Source organism: Camelus ferus, chromosome 34 (genome assembly GCF_009834535.1).
Source record: "Camelus ferus isolate YT-003-E chromosome 34, BCGSAC_Cfer_1.0, whole genome shotgun sequence".
NCBI lineage: Eukaryota > Metazoa > Chordata > Mammalia > Artiodactyla > Camelidae > Camelus > Camelus ferus.
The window spans coordinates 15,665,544-15,687,752 of NC_045729.1; the positions used below are offsets into that span (position 1 = coordinate 15,665,544).

The following is a 22,209-nucleotide window of genomic DNA, read 5'->3' on the forward strand; positions in this document are numbered from 1 at the left end:
AGGTGAAAAGGGCAAGAGAAAATCCACGTAATACACATTTTAGTGCCTATCTTTGTGCCAAAAGGAGTAATCATATCAGAATACATTACAGAGATCAGCCTGTCAAGAAAAAAAAAGGGGTTTCAAAAGAGAAAATGACACATGTGGAGCTAGACATCAAGCTTAGCTATATGGACTGAAGTCAATTCATATAAAATGGAGTGGGTAGAAATAGCTGCCAAAAGAACAAATCATACTCCATGCTATTTCATTTCCAGTTCTGGTGGTTTTATTTTAGAAAACACATGAAATCAAACAGGCTGGAGCTACTGCTTCCTTGTTCTGTGTATTTCTATCCTCCATTTGAAAAAAACATACAGTCAAATCTATCTTCATCCATTCTGTGAGTTCAAAAGAACCTAGGGGGGAAAAACACATACAAATCACTTAAATCACATATTTAAACAGTCTTCATAATTAGGATGAAGGAAAAAAGAAAATTAACTAACAACAATAAAAAATTACAAACTGTCTAAGTTACCAAAAAAAAAAAAAAAAATCACAGCCAGGGTTTTTTGTAATTACCACACTTTATCTTGGTGATTTCAGCTGACAAAGGGTATATACCAAGGTATACTCCAATTCTGACTTGGAAGACATTAAATGTTATCATTAAGAATTAAAAGCTTTAACTTAGGACATGTTTAAAAGAGCAACCTTATTTCCCAAATTTACTTGACTCTTCTTCAGGAGAAGTTCTCCTGTTTTCCTGGATTTGTTCTCTCTAGTAGGTGAAGAATCACCAGTTGAATCTATATGGCTATTATATTACCTACTTCATCAAGATGTTGCCAACACAATAACCAACACTTCTGTCTTTATCCCTGGAGTTCTGTGACTTACTTCAGCTAGCCATCCAAGTAAGCCTATTTTACTAGTGATTGACAAACTGTACTATAGAGATAATTTATATTAAAAAAATATATACCCAATTTTAGACACTGAAGTTCACAATGATTAAAAAAATACAATCATATAAAACATGTGTCAGTAATTACTCCTTAAAAATCCTAAAATATGGGCAATTGTTTTTAGTTAAAAAAAAAATAGTACCAACAGGAAAAAAAGAACATTTCTTCTACAACACCACATACAATTATTGTAGCAAAATGCCTGAACAAATAAAATTAAACTTAAATTCTCTTACTCTAGTGCTCTAGACTACATTTTCAATAAATTATACGATGAGCAGTAAGTTTTGATTCAGATTTTTTTTAACATTTTTTATTGATTTATAATCATTTTACAATGTTGTGTCAAATTCCAGTGTAGAGCACAATTTTTCAGTTATACATGAACATATATATAAATTCACTGTCACATTTTTTTCTCTGTGAGTAGTTTTGGTTCAGATTAAGATTCAAGTTGTTCTTCTTTTTTCAGTTCTAAAGCATTGACATCTCCATATACTAACCAAAATTTGTGATTAAGACAAAACTCTTAAAAAATTTAGAAACTCTAACCATATAAATTAATGTTGTGTAGTCTTATGCTCCAATCTATGTAAAACTGTATTCAGCATTAGGACAAACAATTTTTTTTAAGAGAAGGTGACTTCTTTTTATACCATTAAAAAAAAGAAAATCCACGATGCTTTTAGACCATGATACCATTACTCTTGCTTCATGTTACCACAGATCCTTTATTCCAGGTACACACAATCGTTTCATTTAACTATCTGCTTTCCCCTTTGCTAGCCTAAAAATCTGCAAGAAAAAAAATTTTTTCAGAACAATATAGAGCTGTTTTATCTTTGTTATAGATTAATTTACTTTCCAGAATAGAAATGAAAGGTATGCTAGAGGAGAGGAGTATAATGGATCTAAGAAATCCACTCCTCTTGACCAGAAACTGCAAAGAACCTGAAGGCCTCTGCATCTTCTCTTACCAAGGGACACTTTTTATTACCAAATGCTGTAAATGATGTCCTCATTAATTACACATACAAATTCATCTGAAATGGCTACCCACGGCTGGCCTCAGTATCCTAACCACAAGCACAAACAGTGACAATTTTCTCTCTAACATCACAGCACTCTCACTGCAGAGCACTTCACTTGTTCAGTGACTACAGCAGATTCTGAAGGATGCATAATATATACTGCAAAGAGCACTACACTGACATTTAGCACACTTGGGCCGTAGTCCTGGCTCTATAATCTTGGTTAAGTTACTAAATTCTCGGAACTTTAGTTTACTTACTAGCAAATTCAAGATTATAGTATATGACCTCTAAGTTTTCCACTTTAAAAATTCTAAATTTTTACGGCTGGCCTCTATCGGCCAGTAGCTCAATCTGTTACTACAGATATTAATATATAAATCTCTGCATATAATATATAAATCAGTCAGGGCTCCTTTTCTTTTTTTATTGAAGTATAATTGATATACCTCTTTGTGTTAGTTTTTGGTGTACAGCACAGTGATTCAGTTATACATATATATTCTTTTTCATAAGGACTCCTTTTCTTTAAATAATGATTTCTCTTCTAGATATCCTGTTTCAATCATCTATAAAACTTAAAAACATTATTTGTGTGCTACACAATGAATACTAATGAATATATTGATAAAAATATTTCTAAAATGTTCACATTTATATCCTAGAAAAAAGTTACTTTTAAGTTTCATTTGAAAGACTAAAAAAATTGATTTTTCTCTCCAGTTATTAAAAAGTCATAGGGAAACATATGTACCGCATGGTGACTATATAGTTAAAAATACTGTATCACATACTCAAAAGGTGCTGAGAGTAGATCTTAAAAGTCCCCATCACAAGAAAACTAATTTTTTCGTAAGTATGTATGGTGACAGATAACTAGATAGGTAACTAGTGTGGAGATCATTTTGTAATGTATACAAATATTGAATTACTACGTTGTACACATGAAACTAGTATAATGTCACGTGTCAATTATTGTTCAATTAAAAAACTGATTTTCTCTAGTAAATGTCTATAAAATACTGATTTTGCTCACTTTCTGTTTTCATAGATACTTTAAAAATCAGTCATTTTGATGTCAAAATTCTACATAAGATTAAGAACCATATATGACTTTCTTTCTGTCCACGTAATCTTAAATAGCTTAGCTGCCAGGAACAATAGACACTACAGACATCCGGACAGGTGCACTTTTCCTTTTCTAAATAAATCTTTTAAAATCTTTCACTGCACAACAGAAAAAGATACTACAGTTAAACAAGTAGTTGAGTGATTAAACAGGTCCACATCTTATTATAAATTTAAGAATTGAAAATTATGTTCTTTAATTCTGGGGACTTCAAATACCATTTAATTCTTTCTATTCAGCCTCATCAAATTCTAGGATGTAGAGAATCACAATACTGGAACTCTGATTCACATGTCTGATGGTAATTGTCAACGCAAAGGAAATAAATCTAGTTACTCCAGCAGATACAGACATGCAGGACACAAATGAAAAAGGGGAGACAGACACAGAGAGAAAAACCGGTAGGCAGAGATGAAAAATGGCAACACTGGAAAAGTAAAATCCAGAAGAACTGAGTAAGAAAGAGAAGCATCCAGAAAGACTGAGATGGGAGAGAGAAACCAAGACAGGGAAGCAGAAGCACAACCAAGAAAAAGAGAGGCAGGGCAGAGACAGACCAGCAAGAGAACAGTGAATGGTGAACATGCAGAATGGAACTGATGGGCAGATACAGTGAAAGGAAATAGGACCAGATAGGAGATAGCCAAATGAAGAGCAGATCATTTTTATCCCATAATTGTCAAATTACATACTTCTGTAGTTATTTCTCCAGTGCTCCCACTAAAAAGGGAACAGACTTTTTATATTTACAGAATGATTAACAATGCACATTTCATTTATCTTACAAATTTTTAAAAAATCACATTTACTTTGATAGTACAATTTTGCCATCATGAAGGTCCACGTACTGGATGTGTTAACTTGATGGGGGAATTCTTTCATTATGCATATATATGTCAAATCATCACACTGTACACTCTGAATTTCTTACAATTTTATCTGTCTATTATACCTCAGTAAACCTGGGGGAAAAGGTACACATATATCAATATACTGGGGAGAAATACCTAATTTTACATATTGCTATTTTTTTCCCAAAGTAAGTAATGATCGTACCCTAGTTAGGACAAATTCATCCTGCATCAAGGACTCACAGGCATTCATGATTATACACCACTTGTGGAACAATGGGATCAGACTGAAAACATATTACTGAAATTAACTTACCATTAGAATCAAGATCCACGAATCTTAGTCCTGTTTCCATTTTTCGCCCCTTTTGCTTGACGTAGTATGTCATGCTGTCTCTTCTCCTATGCAGATTTTGTCAATAGCCATTAGTCTGAAGAATTCCTTCTTCTGCAGCCACCTACCAGTTTATTTCTCTGCTGCAGCAGAAGGGTATATAGAAAAAGTTCTTGCTTACTATTCATATTAAACAGAAAAATTCCTTTAACATTTCATAGTTTCACTTACACGTGAACTTGCTGTTTCCCCAAAACCTCCCCGCCAAAAGTTAAAACAATGAAAATCCCAATCACAGAAAATCAAAACATGTATGGATCAATGTTCATGCTAAGCTGGGAGCAGGGGTAGGGGTGGGGGGAGTGGAAAGATTTAGACACTCAGCAGTTGCCATCTCAAGGAGCCATTTCTTTTCTGTTACACTTCCCTTCTTCACTTATCTCTACAATCTTATGAATAAATGGGTAACAAAAATCTTAACTAGGTAGTCTCCAACTCCTGCAAATTTTAAGCTCAGAGACTACCAAAAGACTTGTGGAAGATGCGGCAATAAAGAAGTTTTTCAAAGTAATTCTAGAAACTAAGGGTTAGGTGCTTTACCTGCTTGAGTTTTCAATGTTCTGGACTGCTTACTGACCAATGGCTCTGAATACATTAAAACACGAACACATACGCCACCTACATTTAAAATAGGGTAGCATTTGTATGCCCATATAAACACTGGGTATTTTATTTTGCAAAAGAGTTTATAAATTCATTAAGTCCTTTTAAAAGGACTGACTGCAAACTCAAATTTCCTCAAACTGTATACATACACAGAAGAATTAGGGCGAAAAGGGGAGACAGAGTGACAAACACAACAGCTATTGCAGAACTGGAAATTACCACCACACAAATGTTTTCTGTTTGTTAACATCCTGAGATTCATTTCTATTCCCATTCTCTTCATTATTGGGGTCTAGGTTTCAAACTTATTCTGTATTAGCTACTAAAGAACAATATCCAATAATGAGCTAGCAATAATAATGAACTAGCAGTAAATGGCTTGTTTTTGTTCCACCCTCCCACTACCTTTACCCCCAAAAAAATTTTTGCCAACTTAAAAAATAAAACAAACACTGACATAAGCACCAAAGGCTAGTCAACAGTGGCACTGCAGTGACATTGCTTCTACTTTCTCATTCCTTCCCCCAATCTCAAACCCCACCCTTTGACCTCTGTATATGGGATGAGCCTGAGCAGGAGAGTTGGTGATGTCAGGACTGCGCCGTTCCCACGGATGCTCCTAGAGGCCTGCTGTGCTTCTGGGAACTGGGGCACAGGGATGGCTGTCTGACTGAAACCTAAAACAACAACAATTCACCCCACCCCTCATGTTCCCAAATCCCACAACAGCAGCCAGGCATATACGCTATATAAGGCCCATCTAATATAGTTTGAATATGGTGAAATCTGAAAGCAAGATCATTCTTAACATGTCAGCGATCTTCCTGGGGGCAGCAGAATGGAGGCTGATAAATCCTCCACGTCCCATGCAACCATATAGTGTACACATCTAACGTGAGCCATTCTTATCAGCAAGAGAACAAGGTCCTTCCGTATAAGCCTATTTAGTATACATCATAAATTACTGCAGGAGTGGAGCCAGGATTTGTCAGTAAATGTCATTTCAAGAGATAAGTATTTTTACCTTGAGATGCTTAGGAGCACCCCTACCTCTTATGAGTGAACTGAAGCACAAAACGGGTTAATGATTTATTTTATGCCTTCAACTACAGAAAGAGCATTACAAGCCAGGATTTCCTATTCACTATTTAGTGGTTTGGTGGACTTACAGCCTCCTTAAATAGGACCAAAGAGAAGTATATATTGAAAAGGTCCTGACTATTGTCACTAAAATTCTACCTGAAAGAGGATTTTCTCCCAACATTATAACAACTCACATTAGGGCTAAAATTTTAGGAAGGATAGGAAAAAGGAGGAAAAAGATAGGTGGACTGGGGTAGACAGAGGAGGGGACAGTATATTTAACTAACAGGAATGCTATTAAAAAAGGTAAGTTGTAGTCCTATTCCTGCCAGTAACTTTGTTTTATGGCCTTGAATAATCTGCTTCTTGATCTTCATTGAAACGCCCTCCAATCTACTCAAGCCTGTAACTTTTGAAATGTTTAAGCCATTATTTTATGGCAATCTCAAGCTGCTGGTTATCTACCTCTTTGTCAGAACGAGTGACTCGGAAATGCTAAAATGATTGTTCCTGAAATCTCCCAAAATAACCAAAACGTTTTCTATTATCTCCTCATTCCCTTTCACTTTTACAGTGAAGTCACAGAAAGAAAAGGACTACGGTCAACTGAAGGCTGCGGTGAGTTTTTAACCATTTATATATCCTAGAACCTAGTTTTACCTTTTCAAAACTAGTTTTCCATACCTGTCAACTCCTAATTGATGTCTTTATACTGTGAGCTCACTGTGTATTCGGAACACCAACCCCTGAAAAAGCTTAAGCCAGAGTAGCACAATGGAAGAAACAAACAAACCCAAAACAAAAACAAAGCCAAAAAAGTCACACTCTGAAATACTTAATTATAGACATATATGCAAGGAATGGAGATATCTAAATGGCAAAAGCAAAGCCCCAAAGACAGTGCTGAGTTTATCCCAACAATTCAAACTTTACCCCCAAAGGCTCTTTTACAATCAAATTATTTGCTAGATATATTTATACATTATTTTTTGAAATGAAAGTTATTACAAACCTATGAGTGCCTTCAAAGTACATAAAGAAAGGAAATTTTAAAACGAAAGTAAAGTTAGCCTTGTGATGAAAAAAAGGAGAAAGAATCAAATTACCTGCCAGCAGGCTGGGGCTGTGCCTGAATCCAAACCGCTGCATTTACCATTCATTCTACAGCTGCATTATTGGGGGAAGGGGAGTTTAGAAGGGCACTGACCCCGAAAGTTCTCAATACTTCTCACTCATCATCAGGAAGGGGGAAGAAGGAAAGTTTTTTCTCTGGGTATTTTTTTGTTTGTTTGTTTTTGTTTTTTTGGCTCCTGAAAAGGCTGGCAAAGAACAGTAACAGTGGAAGCAGTTAGAATATTTCTTAATAAACAATTAAAAAATGCAAAACATTAAGGAATTTAAAACACCACATTTTCGTTAATATAGAAAGAATTTTCACTAGAGTTAGGCAGCCACCCCAAAACAGCATGGCAAAAGGGCATTGGTATAAAGGAAATAAAATACCACACAAAAATCCAAAACAAAACTAAAAACATTTCAAATTAAACCTGGAAGACTAGAAGATTCCAACAGCAGATTTCTGTCCACTACTGAAACATTCCAAAATCCAAGCTTCAAAGGGCGCCTAAATGTATCTTAAATGAAACTTTGTTTTGTTTTGTTTTTTAAGAAAAAAAAAAAAGAAACAAAGCAGTGAACCTGGTTATAAATCCTGCAATATATTACATTAAAAATATCCTAGTACAACAAAAACAAATTTTAAAAGAAATTAAACAAACAAACAAACAAATAAATAAAAACAGTAGCAGCAGAGGTTACCTGTCTGAGCACCTACATTTTCTTAGGAGGGGATCGTGTCTCACCAGCCATATAGCCCATAAACCTTCTCAAAAAGAGTGAGCCAGGAGAAAAATGTAACACAAGATTTGATTTCACAATGTCTCTAAGCTCCCCAAACCCCAAACCGGGGATTCACTGAATGAAGAGAATTTCTTTTTCCATCATTTTCTTCTTGAGAAAAAGAAGAGATGATCTTGGAAGTCAATTACTTCTTTCAATGCCTTCGATACCTTCTCAAAAGTCTGATAAAGTGCTTGATGAAGCCAAGTCTCTTGATGGATTTTTCTAATGTTCCAGGGTATTTTCTTATTTGATAGCATATACAGAAATATTTCAAAGTTCAGTGGAGTTAAAGCCAGCAGAAATGATCAATCAAAAGAAAATAACTATTAAAAATTTTAAATGGAATAGTTCATATTTGTGTGTGTGTGTATATATAGTCCACTTTTCATCATGGGTGACATAAAAACAATATCAGAAAGAATTACTTTTAAATACAATTCAGAATTACAATTTTAACAATACACAATAGTGTTACAATATTTCAAATTTTGGCATGATAACGCTTATACATATTTGATAAACACATATTTTTACCTCTCATAATAGCAATAAAGATTATCCAAAAGTTATTCAACAATATGTAAATATATTTTAACTTTCACTTAAATATCTGGGCTGTTTTATTTGGGTTCTTCCAGCGTGATCTGTTCATATCCTTTACCTTTCTTTTTGTGGGAATTCAAGAGGATATTCGTGTTTTTAAAGTCTAAAATAATCATTCCTGACCTTTTCACGCTAACATATGAGTGTATGATCCATAAATAGGTTGGTAAGGCTATGTTTTAATATAATGTGAATACCTAGGATGGATAGCGAGTAAAACTAAAGGCAAAATAATCTCAGATATTTCTTATAATGTAGTTGGTTATTTTGATAACATTTTTTTTAAAGGCCACCTACATATTTCCTGGTGTCTTATCCCACCCAACACAAACCTTGAATTTTTCATCAGGTAGAGAGGGTGTTTTTCTATTTGTGTTTTCAAATTCATTACTCTAAATGCATGTGATATGTAACTACTCAAAGTATATGTATCATAATCTATGTGGCAACCAGATGGTCTCTACACACATATGAATGATTTAATCAAGTGGTTCTTTCTTCCTTGTTTATTTCTCTATCCCAAATAGTGTGCATCTTCCAAAGTACGGTCATTCAGTGACAGAAGTACCAAGTGAGTCAGAGGTACTTACATATTCCACAGTATGTCCCACAGTAACCCTGACAGGTCAAATTCTTTTAGATGAAATTAGAATATCCTAAAATAAATTAGAAACTCCTGTATCTGTTTCTAAGGTGAAATGAGACACTGCACAGATTAGAGGTACTATTCTATTTGTCAACAATCAACCTTTCACTCAATTTTAATATTATTTAATTCTACGAAAAAAACAAATTTTATTACATTCCTTTTTTAAAATGGGGGGAAAACTGTACAAGTAAGCATGATCAAACCTCTGTTAGAGCTCGTTAATACTGATCTTTTAATTATTGCCTCGAAGTCTCTCTAGTAGTGTCCAAGAAATTATGTAAAGGTCCATCTGAAGGAAAAAAAGCACTGGAGAGGCAAGAAAGGACTCGGGTAAAAGCTTCAGAGGATTGAAGGGAGATGGAACTTGCTGTTTAAAAAAATTACGTTGAGCTCTGGAGCATCTCCACTTCTCAACACACCTTCCAAACCATTCATTGGGATAGTTTTACCCACGTTTAAAGGCTCATATTATAGCAGTTTGGGGGCTTTTATAAATTCAGAAATAAAGAAATATAAAGAGTGGAGAGTATTGAAGGCTTCAGAGTAGGGCTATAAGAGACTCAGTACTACTAAATAAGTCCCCAAACAAAAATGTTCAGTCCACCCTACCCCAAAACCTACGTGTAATAGGAAAAAACACACAGCAAGAAGCACTGAAGAAAAAAGCATGTAGCCTTAAATAAATCATACACCGAACAGTCTAGAACAAAAGGAAAAAGCCAAACAACATACATATACAAAAAAGCTAAGAAGCATCTATTCTCCTTATGCCTTTAGGTGAGTACCTCTACCCCCAGGAGTATAATTATGAAAACAACTCATCTGTTTTGTTTTGTTTTGTTTTTTTAAGTAAAAAACTGTTTCCCATCATGCTCCATTTTCTAGAATCTACCCTTTTTGATTGGTTGGTGTAAACAAAAAGCAAAACACGTAAACATGCATGCATGCACGCGCACACACACACACACACACACATATATACCCCCTCCTAAAATGTGAGAAATGCAAATATATAATGCTGGTATCAGAAATCACTTCAGCTTTATACTTAGGAACTTATAGGCCCTTGATTTGCCCCCCAAAAATATTTCCCCTTGTCCTTTTTCTTTAAATGTCCAAACACCAAAAGAAAAAAGGAAAAAATAAAAGGCTTTAAATGCACATGTTTCACGTCAGTGTCTTGTTAACAAAAAAGGTAGCATTTTCTTCACTTTGGCCATTGTTAAAGATGCAAGCATAGATCAGGGAATGTAAAGACTAGCATGTATTAAAAAAAAAATTCAACATTAACAGAGCATATATCTTTCAAAAAAGACTAAAACACTAACAAATACAAGTCAATGCACATATTTTAAACTAGTGTAATTTTATCTACAATGGAGTAAATGTTATTTTGTGTGCCAGACATTGCAATACTGTTCATTTCCCTTTAATCATGCAAACATGCCAATTTTGCCATTTAAAAAAAAACTTTACTGGGTCATTCAAGTTGCCCTCCCACACAAATGAAAAAAAAAAAAAAATGAAAAGAGCCCCTCAAGATTTCCTTAACTATGAAAATAAAGCTGATAGAGTATAGGCAGAATTTTCAGATTTGTATAAAAATTGTAATTTAGGTAGATGTATTCCTTATCCATTACAACACAATGTGAAGTTTTGCTACTCTGAAATTTGTACCTACTGTACAAAAACAAAAGCAAGGGACCATGAAAAAATTATGTTCTCCATGGTCTGCGAGCCTACACATTTTGAGTAATTTAAAAGGGTGACTCCGAGAGCCTGACATTTTCCTGTATCTCACCTCTTCTGCCTCTCTGTTTGCAGGATCTGGAAAGGAAAGTCAGCAATATCTTAATGGCAGAGGTTTCGTCTATCTCCCCTTTCTTTTCTCCTAACTAATTCTCTCAATTTTCTCTCATCTTCCTGAGCATCTTCCATGAACAGCATTGCAAGTTGGTTTAAAAAAAAGAAAGAAAGAAAGAAAAATAGAAAGAAGAAAAAGAAAGTTTTACAAGGATTTTGTTGGTTAATTATTTACCGGTGGAGTCATTCCACCAGGAGTTTGATTTCATTGGCTAGCAGTTGGTTCATGTTGAACAGGCCCCCTGGGAGCTTGGTGAGCAGCTCTCGCTCCGTGGTTTCAGGGTCGCTGTCGACAGAGCTGGAACTTGCGCTCATGTTGTCGACAGCAGTGCTGGCTGGGGGACCCAGCTCCGGCTCACTAGTCTCACTGGCCGTGGACACCACGGAGAGCAGGGACATACGCCGGGTGAGCCGGCCAGAGGGCAGAAGGGAGGCGGCATAATCCGCTATGATACCAGCTACATCTAGATTACAAGCCTTATCAAAGGCGATGAAACCTACATTTGCATTGGCCTCGCAGACACAGAAGGAGCCGTCATCTTTCATCAACAGGTCAATGCCACACACATCCATTCCCAGGATATTAGACACCTGGATAGCTAGCTGCTTCCCTTGTTCACTCAATGAGCACATCATCCCCACACCACCTGGAAAAAGAGAAACAAGGTAAGAAGCTACCAAAATGATTCATTATTGGAGTAGCACTAAGGCTGGCCTTTAAGGCTAACCTCTTCTAAACAGTAGCAAAAACAAAGGTGCTATTCTAGTGTCATTGGGACTCTGAAGTCCAAGCTTCCTTCATTAGGGAATCCCCTTCCAACTAGTCTCTCAACAAATTGATGACTGTACTTTTTCAATATGCTGTTTTTTCTGAAGATATTAAAACTTTCACTGAATTCTATATTACATACATGCAGCAACATGGAATTTTTGTATAAATACAGTTAAACCACTTAATTTTGTTGTTGTTTTTATCAGTTTATCAGTATTTTGACTTGTAAAAACAACAGAGATGCATAATAGGGATAGAGGATAGAATCTAGAGAAAGGGTGACCTGAATATGGTTCCCTTCCTCTACAGTCCTTATTCTAATATATTTGCCATTCCTCAGAGAAAAGGAATCTGGGGCTGAAGGTAGCTGGCTGCATGTAGGTGAGATCTTGCATTTTGCTGGTATCTGAGAGAAAAGAATCAGAACTAGATTTTCTCATTTGGAGACCAGCTTCAGGAAGCTCCAGACAAGGACTAGAAAGCAAAGAATTTTGACAAAACTTTGACTTAAAGAGCTCTGTGTATACACAGGAGGAAAGCTGACATCAGTACTCTGTGAGTATGCCTGACCCCAGACAGGCCAAAAAGTAAATGCACAGAAGAGTAGGGTAGGGGAGTCCAGGAAACAGGAAGGTGTCTTTTAACTACCTTAGTAGGGAACTGACACACTAGTCAATGAATTAAATGACTGCTTCTCAGCATCTGAAGGACTGAGGACTTCTGGAATGCTCCAAATGATCAGAGCAGACTTCTGACATAATGTGACAACAGGGACAAAATAATAGCCACCTACAACTTGAATAAAAGAAGTAAGTTCAAGACTTTCTTCTTTTTTTTTAATTTCTGAGTTTTTAAAAAATTTGGGGGGGGGGTAAATTAGGTTTACTTATTTATTTCTTAAATAATAAATGCTGGCGATTGAACCCAGGACCTTGTGCATGCTACACACACACTCTACCACTGAGCTATACCCTTCCCATCAGACTTTCTGAAGCTAAAACAAAACTATGATTATCTAACTAAAACTTCAAGAGAGGAACTGAAGGAGAATTTATTACTTCCGGGAGTCTAACTTTTAACTCAGAAAATCTAGCGTAAGACATATTTCAAAGCATATACAAAAAATTGGAGGTGAAATCACAAAAGAAAGATTTAAAAAACTGGATAACTGAATCAGAAAAACTCCTCCCCCAGAAGGAGAGAAATAGAGGCAGTAATTAAAGAAAAAATCTTCCTGAAGCTTAGAAAAACTGAGTCTGATAGAAACAACTTGATAAAATCCAGGTTGGACAGACTAAGAAAAGACAAGTATGTAAAAATACCCTGACTAAATAGTTGAGCTCTTAAAAAAAAACCACCAAAAAAGGAGAACAAAACAAAAAACAAACTTATGAAGAATAAATTACCTGCACCGCCCCCTCTCCCAAAAAAAAAATCACAGTAGGTTTGGGCATTCAATTACAAAAGTGTAAACTATAAGGCAGTAGAATTGAAGCAAGACTCACGATTTAAAAACCCTATCTCAGCCAACATACTCTCCTTTGAGAAAGAAAGCAAGCTATGAGATGTCTATCACTCACATACACTATCCAGGGAAAATAATCAACGAAAGATATTAACATAAAAGCAAATGACTGAGAATAGAAAACTCAAGATAGGGGAAGATGTAGATGGGGAGTAAACAGTGATGAGTAATGATTCTGGCAATACAGATATAATTAACTCTCAATGGATAAAGACTGCCTGGGAGTGGATAATGTAAGTGCTACATAAAGATTTCTGAAACAGAAGAGACATATAATACAACAAATTCTAATACAGACTTAAACTAAAACGATTAAATGGTTTCAGCAAAACAATGGAATGTAAAGCCACATGCAGCAATTTCTGTCTGCACTGTTTGATGTTATATACAAAATACTGCTATAATTGTACTCGACACTTGGAGGTACTCAAAAATATTTGTTCAATAAATGAATGAATCAAAAGGAAGGAGTAAGAAAGAAAGTTAAACTGTTGTAATCCTCTCATTGGAGGAAAGGGAACAGAGGTCATGCATTTTGAGAGTAGAGATGTTGAGGCGTTTTAAGGAGTTTGGATATGAGGTGTTAGACTAGAGAGGGGATCAAGGATGACTCCAAGGATTTTGGCCTAAACTAGAAAGACAGAGTTTCTCTCTAAACAATAAGGAGAAAATTGGGTATAACACTTGGGAGGGGAGTTAGATGAGGAGTTCAGTTTTAGATATGTTAAGATTAAAATGTCTAACAGACAACTACTTGGAGATATTGAGAGGAAGTGATTTATATGAGCTTGGTGTTTAGGAAGCAAGCCTAAGGGGGTGGGTATAGCTCTAGTGGTAAAGCACATGCTTAGCATGTACAAGGTCCTAGGTTTGATCCCCAGGACCTCCTCTAAAAATAAATGAACAAACCTAATTACCCACCCCCAAAAAACAAAAAAACAAAAAGGAAGCAAGCCTAAATTCTAGGCTTTGAAAATAACAACATATAGATGGCATTTAAACCCAGGAACTAGATAAGATTACTTTTCAAGAAAGTGAAGTAAACAGAGAAGAAAAAACCCACACCAAGCTCTGAGGCACTTCAACAGTAAGAGAGCTCAGAAGACATACATTTAAGCAAATCAAAATCAGTAATGCTCTTTGGACCAATGGGTAGAATGGGTTAGGACACAGCTTAAACGAACTCCAGTTATACACAAAATAATGTATTACCAAAGAGGGAATCTGGCAGACATTTCACACATGTGTGAACTGGGGTACAAACTGAGCCTGGGTGAAAGCTAATTTAGGTTCCAGAGAAATCCAACTTCATTGCTAGAAAAACAACTCTAGTTTATTTATCATACTCGTGGGAAGTCTATTAAACATATTTACATGTGAAAGACATTTTTCAACATACGAAGTAAAAGGTGAGTTATATACAAATATTCACTGAATAAGCTTTAGTATATCCTAGACAGACAGCTGCATGGCTCTTACCTAGTGAGCAGTTGCTTTGCATCCTCCCATCTGTTGAACAGCGTAACATGGTGCCAACCACACGGCCTCCCACAACAATGACACGTACATCCCTTCCATGAGACTCTTTAACATACTTCTGGAACAGGTATGGGGCTTCATGACGAATAAGATGGCTTAGATCAGCCAAATGGTGCTTATCTCGAGCCAGGAAAACGGCTTTGCCTGTGATCAAAAAAGAAAAAAAAAGAAAGTATGTAAGTCATCAAACTATGAATAGTTAAGATCTATTACCTGCATGTTCTTGTGTTCCAATCTTCTCTTTCAGAACCAATTTTTATTTACTAAGCAACTATTTGGGGGAGGGGTAATTAGGTTTATTTGTTTACTTATTTTTTAATGGAGGTCCTGGGGATCCAACCCAGGACTTCCTGTGTACTAAGCAAGTGCTCTACCCCTGAGCTATATACCCTCTCCCTCAGTTACTTTTTAACCAAAGTAATAGTGCTAAGGTGATTACTAAGACTGTAAAAATTATATAAAGACAAAGTTAACAATCTCCTTCTATCAATCCCTCAATCCTCAAATTCTTACTAGAATCTAGAATTTATTTAAGTATATATTGTGAGGTTGGGTTAAGATTTGTATTCCTCTAGGTTAGCCAATAATACTAGCTTCACTTAACAAAATTATTTTTTCTCTGAGTTAAAACATGTTTGATCTATTAAACAATATATTAAGATACTATATCTGCATATAGCAAAATACCAGTCTATTACTACATACCTTGTTTTATTTCTGAATTCCCTGGCTTATTTCACTATTCATTCCAAATTTTTCAACTTCTGTGCCAACAGAAGTATCTGTTTTAATTTAAAACATGGTTATAAATCCTTTGACATTCTTCCCATCAAGATAGGGGGAGGGGGGAAAGAGGAGGAAATCTACGTCCCAACCTTTGAATGTAAGAGGACTTATGATTACTTCAACCAACAGAATACAGCAGAGGCAATTCTATGTGACATGTGAGGCTAGGTCGCAAAAGGTCACACAGATTCTTTGTTTGTTGGAGCATTCACTGTGCGAGCCATGAGACTTCCTGGCTGCCATACTAGAGAGTCAAGTAGAAACAATGCAGTCAAAAGACCTGGCTGAACTCTGATCTGGCTATCACTGTCGAGGCACCAAACCCTGTGAAATACTTGGATTTATGAATCACTTTATGCCTTAGGAAATCATCACTTAATGTGAAGTTATTCAAACATCTTTATACACCATCTTCAAACTATACAAATTGGTAGAGGGATGATGGAGTTACTGATCTAAGTTCCCTGTACTGTTGAAGAGGAAGATAGAGATATTAACTTCAGACTCAGTCTAAATTAAGAATCCATCTTAAAATCTCCAGGGTAACCAGAAAATGAACAGAAATAGCTTCTAGCTGAACTGAGCAACTCATAGTAGCCTTCTGTAAGTCTGAGGAACCCGGCACCAAGTAATTTCTCTCCAATAATTCTTCAGAAGTTCTGCTTCAAAACCTATAAATTTCAATTGACAGGAAGTCAATAACCATGAGCAAACACAAGGAAGATCTAATTAAGCTTGAAAAATCTATTCTGTACAGTCACTCACTAATTCTCAAGAGCAATTTCAATATTATGTATGGCAGCAACAACTCACAGACACACCTCTATGACCCCGTGTGTTCTTCACCACCATTGGGAACTCCAGTACTTCTGCTTCATCAATCATTTTAGCAAAATTCTCGTGACCACCTGGTTTGAGCAACAAAGAAATTTAAGAAGAACAGCAACAGAGCTGTATTGTGATAAATTTTACCTACATTAAAGTCAGCAAGACAAGGGAAGTAGAAGATTAAGAACCTGATAGTTAAGTTTTGTTTTTCTTGGAGTAAGTAATAAATAAAAATTGGAAGTATAGTTAAATATCAGCTTAAAACAATTACACCTTTTAAAATGTATAAAAATTTTTCTTAAACTGTAAATATTCTAATATCCAACTCAAAGATACTGAAAAGTATCTTTCAGTTAAAACAAAGTTTCCAATTCTATAACATCTTTGATATTTTTATCCCTTATTCCTCCACCAGGCAAATAATAGAAGCCCCAAGATCTACTTTAGTATATGGAACTCCCTGTTTGGATTAAGAAACAGAAGAATGAGTCAGATGAGAAGACTCATCCAAAGTTGAAGACATGCTGCATGCATATGCACGTGCACGCGCGCGCACGCGCACACACGCGCACACACACACACAATTTCTCTTTCTCCATTATAAATCAAAGTTCTTCCTGCACTGAGCCATTCAGTACCCATGGGTTATGTCTTGTTCCTTCTGTTTTTACTGCCCAGGAACAAATGATACAGAAGCAAAGGTAAAGCAAAAATAAACCGTAGTTGTAAAAAATTAACATGATGACACAGAGCAATCAGACCAGGGAAAAATTCATTAAACAACCGCAGTACCCTAAATTTGCAGCTTAGAGAAATTAAGATAACCCAGTCTCCAAATTTTGTATCTTCAACATTAGAGCATAGGTAATATTCATTAATTTGGTTAATACACTTTTCTCCTTTCCATTCTCTTAAAATCAGAACTGTAGACTGATTATACAAGCTACATCATCTCAAAAGCATCAGGAAGAAAGAACTCTCAAACTATTCATATTGTCTCTTCTTGTGTAATTGCTAAAAACAGCAATCGTGTCCACATATGCCACACACACTTGAAAAGTTCCCTTCTTTAAAATATTAAAAATAAGAAGAGGATGGAAATCTCTCTTTTTTTTGGGGGGGGGGGAAGGGAATTAGGTTTATTTGTATGTATTTTTTAGGATGGGAATTTCTTTTTAAAGCCTCATTAACTGTCCAAGCATTTTACTGGACATTTATTTGAAGAAATATTTTAATGAAAAACTATACTGCTTTATAGTAAGTCTGATCCTTTCCAAACTAGGAGACCTGGAAAGGCAGGAAATGTATTAGTGCTGCTCCAGTAATCTATACCTGTTTATGACTTCTTACTGCTATTGATATGTGCCCAGATAAATATAAAAACCGAAAGCACAAAAAGCCTTTATAGCTATTTGGTATTGCTCTGATATTTTTACAGTACTTTCTGCATACTGTTCCACAGCAAACTGGTCTTTTAAAAATTTTAAAAAAAAAAAAGATCCTTTAACACAGATGATTTAGAAGCACTGGCTTAAAGCATACTCTAGTATACTGTCATTTTCTTAAAAAATAAGAAAATATTTATGAAGAATTATCATGAAATGGTAATGAAGATAATCAGAAATTACAGAGATGTCATCAAATTCTATTATCTTTTACTTCAGGGGCTGACAAACCAAACAGATTTGGCATGTAGCCCTTTTTGCGTAATGAAGATTTACTGGAAAACAGCCACACTCATTGTTTAAGCTTTGTCTACAGCAGCTTTCACAATACAACAGCATTACTGAGGGTCACAAGAGAGAACTGATGGCCCGGAAAGCGTAAAGTTTTACTATTTGGCCCTTTACAGAAAAAGTTTGCTAAGTCCATTCTACCCATACCATACCCAAATTTGTAATTCTCCTGCCTAGTTTGTTAAAACTGAAAAGTCACTTCTATAAGTTCTTTCATATTCACAAATGTCCTTACATCACATAACACTATTAGTCTAGTATGGCTTTCAGAACTATTGGTGCTCTAAAATTTAGGCGACAAATTCTCATTAGTGAACTCACCATAAGAGAAAGTATCTGGCAGAGGAACACCATGACCTGCCAACTCTTGAAAAGTCCAGAACTTATTAACACAGTTCAGTATGGCTTGAGGTCGGTTCATCAACCTGCATCCCATCTTCTCCAGATGGCGCAGAACAGTGATGTCACTATCGCTTTGCACCCAAGGGGTTGGTACTCTCACCACCACCACCTGGGGGTAGGCAGTGATTAGTTCTCCGTTGATCCGTAGACCTGAAATATATAGGGATGAAGCCAAAACCATTAAAGGGGAATATACAATAAAACGGAGGAACAGATCTCTACCAAAGCTTGGGTCCCAAAACCAAATGTACTATTTTGCTAACATTTCACTGGGACAGAGAGACATTCCTCCTTAAATTATTGTCTTTTCTAAGAAGAAAAAAATTAATGAGAACTTTGGCTCTAGGTAAACAAATTATGGTACATGTCAATACAATGAAATATTACATATCCATTCAATAAAATGTCACAAATCTATAAGTTTGAAGATGGAAAAAATGTCCAGATACATAATGTTAAGTTTTTTTAAAAAGCAAATAACTTTTGTGTTTACATATGCATGCAAATGTATGACAGGATAACTATAAAAATGGCTTTCTCTAAGGATGAGTGGGTGGCAAGGAAGGAAGAGAAAGGCAGAATAGGGAACTTTAACATTTTGCTCCACAGAACTTTTTATCTTCTTTATTTTTTTTTTAAAGTGAGGACATATACTTTTATAATTAAGAAAAATTTTTAAATATTTTAAATGGTATTTTATCTACTACCATTCTACTTTTAAAGAGGTCCAAAATAATAAGGGAACAAGATACTTGAGCTGCTCCTTAAAACCTATTTTCATTTAAAAAATCAGTATATACATACTTGTAAGATACAAAAATATATAATGTATTTACCATTTACCGTCCATCCAACATCTTACATAGTTAATAGTATGTATTTTCCCCATTGTATCTAAATATAAAAAATATGTAGATAATTTTTAGAAAAGTAAGATATTTTGTGATTATTATTTTATGTCACTTTCTCTCATCACTTCAAATTATACCAGACAGCCATGCCGGTGCATATACAGCTTTACTGGGCTCTACAGAATTGTATTTAAAGATGCATCATATGATCAATCCCTTATTCATGGACATTCAATCATTCAATATATACTAAGCAATTACTACGTGTCAGATTCTTTTCTAAAAGTTGGGAATAGATTCTTAAATAAAGCAGATAAAGTCCCTGACTACAGTCACCATGCTGTACATTACGTACCCAGGACTTATTTTATAACTGGAAGTTTGTCCTTTTTGACCACCTTTGCCCATTTCCCCCACCCGCACTCCCTGCCTCTGGCACCCACCAAATCAAACTGTTGTCTGTATTTGTTCAGTTTTGGTTTGGTTTGGTTTGGTTCCAGATATAAATGAGAACACAATAACTATCTATGTCAGACTTATTTTACCTAATATAATGACTTCAAGGTCCATCTATGTTGTTACAAATAGCAGGGTTTCCTTTTTGTGGCTGAATAATACTCCATTGTGTATATATGTGTGTGTGTAAACACACACCATATTTTCTTTATACATTGATCTGTCAATGGACACTTAAGTTTCCTTCCATGTCTTAATTATAAATATTGCTGCCTCATACATGGGATGCAGATAAATCTTCAAGATAATGATTGCATTTCCTTCTGGTAACATTCAGAAGTGGAACTGCTGGATCCACAATTCTGAGCTAAAAGAGATTTTATCTGTTCTGATTAAGGGAACTGAGGTTATGTGCTGGATACTGCCTGTAGGTATTTTACAACATCCCCACCTTTTAATCCCTCCCTGCATGGCAAGGGCTAGAAGCATTTCCCATATTCTCTTGCCAGTAGGATTCCATTTTGCAAACCCACCAATGAGAGACAATTACACAAATTTTTAAAGATCAAGAGAAGTAGAAGTCATTATTCTCCAACAGCAGCAACAGGCAGAGTTGTGATCATCAGCAGGTGTGAGGTTTTTTTTGTCAGTAGCTTCAGACATTCTCCTTAAAATCACTGGCTGCTACAGGCATCTTGAGATCAGCAACAGCAGATTTCTGCAATCCTATGTTTTCTCATTTCCTTGGCTTAAGCAATGACTTGCCTCAATAGTCAGATCTAAACAGCATTTCAGTTTTAATCAGAAAAAAACCTAGTGACCAAATTGGCAGTTAAGTTTTAAGACAAGGATGTGGAGAATGGGAAAGGTGAAAAGGGAACTCAGTTTAGGGCAAAAAGATGCTGGTTCTGGATGTAGATATGAAAGATTTTGGTGTTAAGGACATCAAAGTAGAACTATTCTGTAATAGTTGAAGTATGGATTGAAACTATATATTTATGTACATCTAATTCATATTTCTTAGTGTGCAGTGTGTGTGTGTGTGTGTGTGTGTGTGTTTATAGGAATCATCCCACGATGTAACAGCTAAAGAAATGGGAATACACAGTCTGAAAAAAGAAAAAGAAAAAATGGAAATACCTAGGACCAAGATTTGATGGAACTCAATTAAGGGACAGGAGAAGGAAGCAAAAACCTGAGGGAAAAAAAAACAAACAAAAACTAAGAAAATCTAGTTGTAAGCAGTACTATGAAAAATAAGAAAAGTCAGTACCATGAGGAGAAAATAATCAAATTCATTAAATGAAACAGAGATAAGAAGATTGAGTTTCTGGAAATCTTGAGTGATCAAGAAAAGAGATACTGTTGATTGTCAAGAGAAAATTCAACCCTTATGACATTATCTTCTTGTTTCCCTAAACTGGAGACAGTTTTGTTCCTTTTAAAAAACGGGATAAAGAAGGCAATGCAAGTGTTCTACTCTCAGTCTGCTGCCAAAGGAAATTGGGAATATGGGAGTACTTTATCCAAAGCAGAGTCAGATCTACACAGTACATTATATGGGTATTAATGAGGATGGAATGAAATTCAATACCTCCTGTAACAGGAACAGACACTTTTCTGCCCAGAAAGAAGAGCAGGTACAGATGAATGTGAGCCAAAAAAGGCAAAGTGCTACTCATCTAAAGTACTCTTGGTAAATACCACACTTATCTTTGATGTAGAGCTTATGAAACCGACATACAGGGAATGACTCTTTCTTAGATCCCTATTACTCAGTATACACATACAAAATTCCATTCTACTCACTGGGAGAACAGCTATTCCAACTGAATGTGCTTTGCTTTCAACTCCACTTCCTCAAGTACATATTTATTGTCTTTTTTACTTATCATCTAAAACCACAACTTATGAAACTATTCATCAAGTCTTGTTTTGCATTGGGATGGAGAATTCAATATAAATATTCTGGATTTAAGTTTCGAATTAAGTGTATCATTAGCCATTAAAAGCCAATGATGAGTTAACCTTAGAATAGCAATGGGATGGGGGAATAATTTTTGCTCCTATATTTTTAGGATAAAAATGTATCATGTATTAAAAGGCTGCTGCAGTTGTAAAGGCACTGTGAGAAGGTGCTAAGGGCTGATTATTCTCCAAGTTAAAAGATTCCTTTGGGATATTAACAATCTCCTCGCCAGTAGTTAAGTGTGGAATCTCTCATGTGGCCCACTGTACACCTGTGCTTTATGA

At 35.6% G+C, this 22,209-nt stretch overlaps 1 protein-coding gene across 6 annotated transcripts in view; it reads right to left on the minus strand.

Moving 5' to 3' along the window:
- Positions 1-245: 245 nt before the first annotated feature.
- Positions 246-22,209, minus strand: part of RIMKLB (ribosomal modification protein rimK like family member B) — a 43,129-nt gene continuing 21,165 nt past the window's right edge. For all 6 annotated transcript variants that reach the window (XM_032473324.1, XM_032473328.1, XM_032473329.1 and 3 more), the window contains 7 exons: positions 18,569-18,799; positions 16,505-16,591; positions 14,838-15,041; positions 7,151-11,708; positions 4,896-4,973; positions 4,278-4,438; positions 246-398 (listed from right to left, as the gene is read on the minus strand). In XM_032473324.1, coding sequence (XP_032329215.1) covers positions 11,245-11,708; positions 14,838-15,041; positions 16,505-16,591; positions 18,569-18,799 — 986 coding nt within the window. In that variant the 3' untranslated portion in view covers positions 246-398; positions 4,278-4,438; positions 4,896-4,973; positions 7,151-11,244. The remainder of the gene's footprint in view (positions 399-4,277; positions 4,439-4,895; positions 4,974-7,150; positions 11,709-14,837; positions 15,042-16,504; positions 16,592-18,568; positions 18,800-22,209) is intronic.